Source organism: Rhea pennata, chromosome 19, assembly GCF_028389875.1.
Source record: "Rhea pennata isolate bPtePen1 chromosome 19, bPtePen1.pri, whole genome shotgun sequence".
Taxonomy (NCBI): Eukaryota; Metazoa; Chordata; class Aves; order Rheiformes; family Rheidae; genus Rhea; species Rhea pennata.
Genome location: NC_084681.1, coordinates 512,957 through 520,966, shown reverse-complemented (window position 1 = coordinate 520,966; position 8,010 = coordinate 512,957). Strand labels below are relative to the sequence as shown.

The window sequence follows — 8,010 nt, the reverse complement described above, 5'->3', positions numbered from 1 at the left end:
TCTGTGTTGTTTGCAAGGTCAAGACTGACAATTGCCAAGCGAGAACGTGAAGGCTGCATCCGAGCCTGGGCAGAGGCGGCTCCCGCGCTCCGCACGGCTTGGCACTCGCCGCCACGGAGCACAGGGCTCTGCCCCGCGGCCCCGCCGGGCACCGCGCGATTCCCGACGAGGCTGCTGGCATCGCGGCCCTGCCGGGCACTGCGCGATTCCCACCGAGGCTGCTGGCAGCCCCGGCTGGCGTCTCCGACTGCCGGGCCGGGGGCCAAGCGGGCAGATGAGGAAATCCCTCGGGGGCACGGTCCCGGTCGTGCCAGCGAGGAGGCGTCCCAGCGGCTCCCCGCGGGCCCAGGGGCTGCTCCGCAGACAGGCGCCTCATGCTCTTCCCCGCTGCCGCGCGGGTGCCAAGTGCCAACCGCGCGGAGCATCCCAGGGGCTCCCGGAGCCAGCACGGAGCCCGGCAGCCGCCCCGAGGGCTGCCAGAGCCGCCGCTGCCCGGTCGCCCCCCACTGCTGTCCGGGCAAGGCGCTGGGAGCAGGGCTGCGCTGGGCGCGGAGCCGGCCCGTTCCCAGAGCAGCGGAGCAGTCCCCCCTTACGGTGCCCAGCTGCTTAAATGGAGGGTGGTTTTCTTCCCTGCGGGTCTTCTGGGAAGTGCAGCCGAGGGCAGCAGCAGCCTGGAATGTTTGTACTCGAAATAAACCCCGGAGCCGCATGGACACCCGATCCGCCCGGATGCTCCCGGCGCCGCCACGGGGAGCCGAGAGTGGCCCCTGGGCTGGGGCAGAGCCGCAGACCCCCCCAGGGCCAGGGCCACAGCCAGGGGCACAGCTGCGGACCCCCCCCGGGGCGGGGGGCACAGCCCTGGGCACAGCCACAGGACCCCCCCCCTGTGCCGGGGGCACAGCCCTGGGCACAGCCGCAGACCCCCCCCCCCCGGGGCAGAGGGCACAGCCCTGGGCACAGCTGTGGGATCCCCCCCCCCCTCGTGCCGGGGGCACAGCCCTGGGCACAGCCGCAGACCCCCCCCCCCCCGGAGCAGAGGGCACAGCCCTGGGCACAGCCACAGGAACCCCCCGGGGCGGGGGGCACAGCCCTGGGCACAGCTGTGGGATCCCCCCCCCCCCGTGCCGGGGGCACAGCCCTGGGCACAGCCGCAGACCCCCCCCCCCCCCCGGAGCAGAGGGCACAGCCCTGGGCACAGCCACAGGAACCCCCCGGGGCGGGGGGCACAGCCCTGGGCACAGCTGTGGGATCCCTCCCCCCCCCCGTGCCGGGGGCACAGCCCTGGGCACAGCCGCAGACCCCCCCCCCGGAGCAGAGGGCACAGCCCTGGGCACAGCCACAGGAACCCCCCGGGGCGGGGGGCACAGCCCTGGGCACAGCAGAAGAAACCTCCCCCCCCCCGAGGCCGGGGAAACAGCCAGGGGCACAGCCGCGGGACCCTCCCGAGGCCGGGGGCACGGCCGGAGCTACAGCCGGGGGCACAGCCGCGGACCCCCCCCCCCACGTCCCCCGGGGCAGGGCGTACAGCCCTGGGCACAGCCGCAGGACCAGCTCTTCCCCCCCCCCCACCCCCCCCGCCCGAGGCCGGGGAAACAGCCGGGGGCACATTCGCGGGACCCCCCGGGGCCAGGGGCACGGTCGGGGGCACAGCCAGGGGCACATCCGCGGGACCCCCCCCCCGGGGCCAGGGGCAGGGGGCAGGCGGGCAGCGGCCCTCGCCCCTCTGCGCCGCCGGGCAGCCCGCAGCAGCCCCCGTCGGGGCCGCGGCGCTCCGGCCCCGGCGCTGGCCGCCCGCGGCTGCGGGCCGGGGCGGGCGGGGCCGCGGCCCCGGGCTGGCCGGGGACTCACCTCTTCTTAGAAGGAAAGAGCATGAATGAGGAGCGGGAGGGGGCGGCCGCGCTGCCCGGAATGGGCCGGCGGTGCCTGGCGGCGAGCCGAGCCGGGCCGAGCCGGGCGGGGCGCGGGAGGGCGCCGGGGAGCGTTACAAGAAGCCGCGCAGTTCCAGGAACCGGAGGGCGGGCTCTCCGCCCGCTATAAGAGGCCTCCGCGGGCGGCCCCGGCAGCTCCGCCGCCGCCGCGCTCCGAGCCCCGCGCCCCGCCGCCGCCGCCGGCTCCGCGCCCCAGGTACCGCGCACGGCTCGGCTCGGCTCGGCTCGGCACGGGTCGGGGCGGACACGGGGCCGCGGTGCCCCCGGGAGAACCGGGTGTCTCCAGAGGGGCGGACACGGGGCCGTGGTGCCCCCGGGGAGCGGATGTCCCCGGGGGAAGGGGGGACACGGGGCCGCGGTGCCCTCCAGGGAGTGGGTGCCCCGCGGGGGGGACGGACACGGGGCCGTGGTGCCCCCGGGGAGCGGATGTCCCCGGGGGAAGGGGGGACACGGGGCCGCGGTGCCCTCCAGGGAGCGGGTGCCCCGTGGGGGGGACGGACACGGGGCCGCGGTGCCCCCGGGGAGCGGATGTCCCCGGGGGAAGGGGGGACACGGGGCCGCGGTGCCCTCCAGGGAGCGGGTGCCCCGCGGGGGGGACAGACACGGGGCCGCGGTGCCCTCCAGGGAGTGGGTGCCCCGTGGGGGGGACGGACACGGGGCCGCGGTGCCCCCGGGGAGCGGATGTCCCCGGGGGAAGGGGGGACACAGGGCAGCGGTGCCCTCCAGGGAGCGGGTGCCCCGCGGGGGGGACGGACACGGGGCCGCGGTGCCCCCGGGGAGCGGATGTCCCCGGGGGAAGGGGGGACACGGGGCCGCGGTGCCCTCCAGGGAGCGGGTGCCCCGCGGGGGGGACGGACACGGGGCCGGTGCTCAGTGCCGTCTCTGCCGCAGGTGATGGTGTAGCAGCCGCTGCTCCCGGCAGAGCAGCCCGAGCGCGCAAAGCTGGCTCCCTGCGCCATGGTCACCCACAGCAAGTTCCCCGCCGCCGGGATGAGCCGCCCCCTGGACACCAGCCTGCGCCTCAAGACGTTCAGCTCCAAGAGCGAGTACCAGCTGGTGGTGAACACCGTGCGCAAGCTGCAGGAGAGCGGCTTCTACTGGAGCACGGTGACGGGCGGCGAGGCCAACCTGCTGCTGAGCGCCGAGCCGGCCGGCACCTTCCTCATCAGGGACAGCTCGGACCAGCGGCACTTCTTCACCCTCAGCGTCAAGACGGAGTCGGGCACCAAGAACCTGCGCATCCAGTGCGAGGGCGGCAGCTTCTCGCTGCAGAGCGACCCGCGCAGCAGCCAGCCCGTGCCCCGCTTCGACTGCGTGCTCAAGCTGGTGCATCACTACATGCCCCCCGCGCCCTGCGCCGTGCCCGAGCCGCCGGGGGCGGCCCTGCACCCCAAGCGCACCTACTACATCTACTCGGGCGGCGAGAAGATCCCGCTGGTGCTCAGCCGCCCGCTCTCCTCCAGCGTGTCCACCCTGCAGCACCTCTGCCGCAAGACCGTCAACGGGCACCTGGACTCCTACGAGAAGATGACCCAGCTGCCGGGGCCCATCAAGGAGTTCCTGGACCAGTACGACGCGCCCCTCTAAGGGGCCGCGGAGGGCGGTTCCGGGCGACAAGCACAAGAGCAGGGGCAGGCACAGCGGGGCGCTCCGGCGATAGCCCTCTTCTGCCGATGAGAGAATAAAAAGCACTGGAATCCAGCTAGTGCCTGACGGCTTTTCCTCCGTTTTAAGGGGAAAGCGTTTTTTGCCTGTACTGTAATTTACCTCTTGCTGCCTCCTTGTGGGTGGAAGCTCCTTTCACACCAGGCCCCAGACTCGGAGGTCGCTGCCTTTTCCCCCCTCGTTGCCGTTTTCTGGGGGAGTAAGCCTTAAAGTTCTTCCTGGCCCGCGGTCTGGGTCGCTGCACGTGCCTGATGACGCCGAGCGGTGATGGTCCTGGCGAGGAGTCGCGAATCCGGAGGCGAAGCAGCGCGTCCCGACGCCGTCGACAGCAAGTCCCGCGCCGGGCGCCCGGGGTGCGTCGCGGCCGCACCGCTGTTCCCCAGCGTTGCCCCCCGCCAGCCTCTCCAGCGGACTCCAGCCCGCCGCCGCCGGGACCCGGGCGCCTCGGGCAGAGGCTGGCCACCCGCCGCGGCGGCACCGACGCCGCCGGGAGCGGAGCGACGGAGCATCCCCGGGGACGCACCGTCTCCGAGCGCTCACCTGCGTCCGCCTGCAGAAGCAGTTGGGTTCTTCTGGTCTTGTCTTTTTTCTTTTTTTTTTTTCAAATCAAAAGGGATGTTTACAGGCCTACATGAATCACTGTCTTTTATAAAGATTCCATCTTCACCTCCAGCCTCGAGGGCTGAGCAAAACCATGCTTGAAAAAATTCAACCAAAACAAAACTCAGACGAAACTTTGCACATATTTATATTTATATTCAGAAAGGAGATGTTTCCATAATTTATAATAAAGAGCACTATTTTTTATTGAAACCCCCCCAATCTGGTCTGTTTCCACCCCTGCCCCCTCGCCCCCGCCGTGCCGACGGCGCTCCCCTCGCCGCGAGAGCCGGACCGTGTTTACATCACGTAAGCGCTGGCTTCCTGGAGCCGCTCTTCCTGCTGGGGTGATTCCTGCCGGCCGGTGACTCACCGCCCGGCGCCCCGAGTGCTGCTCCGCCGCTCAGGTACGTCTGAGCGCCGGGGGCCGGGGGGCTCCGGGCGGGAGAGCGGGACGCGGCCCCGGAGGCGCGCAGCCGCCCGCTGAGCCCGGGCGGGCGCGGAGGCCTCTCCCCGGCCGCGGGAGCGGCGTCCGGACGGCGGCGCGCTCCGGAGCAGCCCCTCCTGCCTCCCCCGCCCCGGGCTCTGGGAGGGGGCGGGCGGGGGGTGCGGCGGCGCCAGCAGCTCTGGAGCTGGGGGTGGGGGGAGAGCCGGGAAACGCCGGAGCAGCGCGGGTGCGCGGCGCCGCCTCGCCCAGGGCTCCCGCGGGAAGGGGCGAAGCGGCGAGGCGGGGGCCCCGCGCACCCCGCAGCAGGGTCTCCCCGGCACGGTCTCCCAGCCTGCAGCAGCTTGTGGCTCCCGACGCTCCCGTCCGTGCGCGGCTGCCGGGAGGCATCGGTCCCCGTGGCGCAGCCAGGCGTGGGAACGGAGCGGAGGGCCGTGCTCCCGGCCAGAAAGCCGTGCTCCCCGAAGGGCAGTGCACAGCAAGGCTCCCGCGGGAAAGGGCCCCGGCACCCTGCGCCCTCCGCCGGGGCTGCGGCGGTGCCCCCGGCACCCTGCGCCGCTCGGCCCCTCCGCCTGGCACGTCCCACAGCGCCGCACTCCTGCTGGGGCCGGCGCGGGAACCCAGCTGTGGGGAAAGGTCTCCCCTAGGAATCGCCCCGGAGCGGGGCTCGGCGAACGTGCCGGCTCCAGCTGCACTCACGGCGCTGTCTCAGTGACTATTTTGGTGCTCTCCGGCAGGGCGGCTGCTCGCGGGCTGCCAGGAAGCGCGGCGCAGCCTGCCCAGGCACCCCGCCGGAGCTATGCGAGGAATGTCCAGGCGCGCGCGGGTGGCCACCTGCCAGGCCCTGCTGAGGCACATCCCCAACGTCAAGCTCCCAGGGCCGCCACACCCCCGCTGTGCCGTGCTGCACCATGCCGTGCCCCGCTGTGCCACGCTGCACCATGCCGTGCCCCGCTGTGCCACGCTGCACCGCGCCGTGCTGCACTGCACCGCGCCGTGCCCCGCTGTGCCACGCTGCACCGTGCTGTTCCACATTGCACTGCACTGTGCCCCGTTGTGCCGTGCTGCGCCACGTCGTGCCATGCCGCGCCGTGCTGCATCATGCCATGCCATGCTACACTGCGCCGTGCCCCACTGCACCACACCATGCTGCGTAGTGTCATGCCCTGCTGCACTGCAATGTGCCGTGCTGCATCACGTCATGCCCCACTGCACCATGCCATGCCACGCTGCACTGTGCGTGGCCACACTTCAGCCACGCGGTTTGCTCCCAGCCGGTGCTGGAGAGCTGCTCCAGCAGGGAGCATGGGGGAGGCATCAGCCCCGCAGCTGGACTGGCAGCTTCTGGAGCGCCCTGGTGTAAGCAGCAGCCAGGGAGGGATCGGGAGCATCCCAGCCCCCGGGAACCATCTGCGCCTCCGTTCCTGCCCTCCCCGGGTCTGGGGGCAGAGGATGCGACAGCAGCACCGCGGTGCGCAGAAATGTGCCATTTCCCTGGAGGATGCAGCGCTGCCTGTGCCCAGGCGGAGCGGAGGGGTGGCGGCGCTCCCGGGGCGGAGGGCAGCCCTCAGGAAGGGCGCCGCGGGGGAGCGGGGTCCCGGGGGCTGAGCAGGGCCAGGAGGGAGGGGGCTCGCAGCGCTCAGGGCAGAGCAGGGAGCTGCTCTCCAGGAGGGAGGCCGCGTCCCTGCCCGGCGCCCCGGACAGAGCCCCCAGCCCTCGCCTCCCGTGGGAACTGCCCCGGCTTTGCAGCTTCCCAGCACGGGCCCCAGCGCGTCCTCGCTGCTGTGCAGGGGCCTCTTCCCTCTTGCTTCAGGCCGCGGCTCGGTGCTGCAATCCGCAGCTGACTCGGGGAGTCCGGGAAGCTCTGCGAGCGCCACCAGTTTCTTGGAATATACCCAAGCTCGCAGCAGCGGTGACGCGTGGGCAAATCCCTGCCGAAGGTTTCACAAACCTCTCGCCTTCCCCAGAAGAGCTGCGCGGACTTGGCCCTGCGTTACGTAAGCGGCTGGCGGAGTGTGTCACGGACAGTCAGTTCCCCTCTGCCTCCCTTCTGCTCCTGGAGCCGGGCCCAGCTCGCCAGCGCGGTGATTTCCTGGACGGGGGAGGCGCGCTCCACGGGGATTAGACCCCCGCTGCGGCACGCACGGAGCGGCCGCTCCTGAGCGCGAGCTGCCCCAGAGCCAGCGTGGCCGGGCCGGCAAACGGCGCTGCAGGGAGACCCTGCTCCTGGCTGCACGCGGCGCCGCGGGGGATTTCAGCCCCCGGTTCCCAGCTCCGCTGCAGCCCTGGCTGTGCTCTGCGCCCAAGCCAGCAGCCCTGTCACCGTCACCGCGCCCGCGCTGCCCTCGCCTGCACACGGGCTGCCCCAGCCGCAGGGACCCCTCTCGTCCCTGCCCCGTCCTCATCCTCATCCCCATCCTTGTGCCTGTCCCCATCTCTGTCCTTATTCCCCATCCCCGTCCTGATCCCCATTCCCATCCTCATCCCTATCCCCATCCCGCCCCCATCCCCATCCCTATCCTCCTTTCCCATCCCCGTCCTGGTCCCCATTCCTGTCCCCATCCCCACAGCCTCTCGTTAGGGGCTCCGTGGGCACTGTGGCCGCGTGGCCCTGTGCCTCGCGCGGCCTGGCCAGCCTGGCCCTGGGAACCAGCCCCGACGGCTCGTGCTCTTAGTCAGCGCGCTTCCTCCTGGCGAGTACAGCGGCCGATCATGGGGGTACAGGATGCCAGGAAGTTGTGCTGGGGATTACTGCTTCTGCTGGCAAGATCCAGCAAGGAGAAAGGAGAACTGGCCTCCTGGCACCGCTCACCTCGGCACACGAGCCACGGGACCGCGACCGCAGGCTGGGAACCGGCAGAACTCGCTGCAGCTGGGAGCTCAGCCCGTGCCGCCGTCGCTCCGCGGCGCACCACGGGCCACGGCACGAGCCGGGCTGCGTGAGACCCGCTGCTGAGCGGGGACGAGGCGCCGTCCCGCGGCCCCGGGGGTCCCAGGGACCCCTCCTGCCGACCAGCCCGGCCCGCCGCCCCATGGGGCAGCCTCCTGGCCAGGGCCAGCCACGTGGGCCACCCGGGGACGCTTCCCGCCATGGCCGGTTCCTGGCACAAGAAGGAAGTGTCCGCCGGGACGGCGAACCCCGGCCCCGCGGGTCAGAGGGTGGCAGGAAGCGAGGGCTGCGGTGTGGAGCGGCACCGGCAGGCCCAAAAACAGGAAACAACTGCAGCCTGCGATTGCTGCAGTGCGACTGCCCCGTGGGGCAGCGGGGGGGCCTGCGGGCACCGCGGCTCTGCCGGGCACCACGGCTCTGCCAGGCACCACGGCTCTGCACAGGGAACCACAGCTCTGCCAGGCACCACGGCTCTGCACAGG

The 8,010-nt window shown here is 72.4% G+C and overlaps 1 protein-coding gene across 1 annotated transcript; it reads left to right on the top strand.

The window, feature by feature from the left end:
- Positions 1 to 2,069: 2,069 nt before the first annotated feature.
- On the top strand, positions 2,070 to 4,406 carry SOCS3 (suppressor of cytokine signaling 3). The gene is made up of 2 exons (XM_062591695.1): positions 2,070 to 2,124; positions 2,820 to 4,406. The coding sequence occupies exon 2, from the start codon at positions 2,886 to 2,888 to the stop codon at positions 3,513 to 3,515; it is 630 nt and encodes a 209-aa protein (XP_062447679.1). The 5' UTR covers positions 2,070 to 2,124; positions 2,820 to 2,885; the 3' UTR covers positions 3,516 to 4,406.
- Positions 4,407 to 8,010: the final 3,604 nt, after the last annotated feature.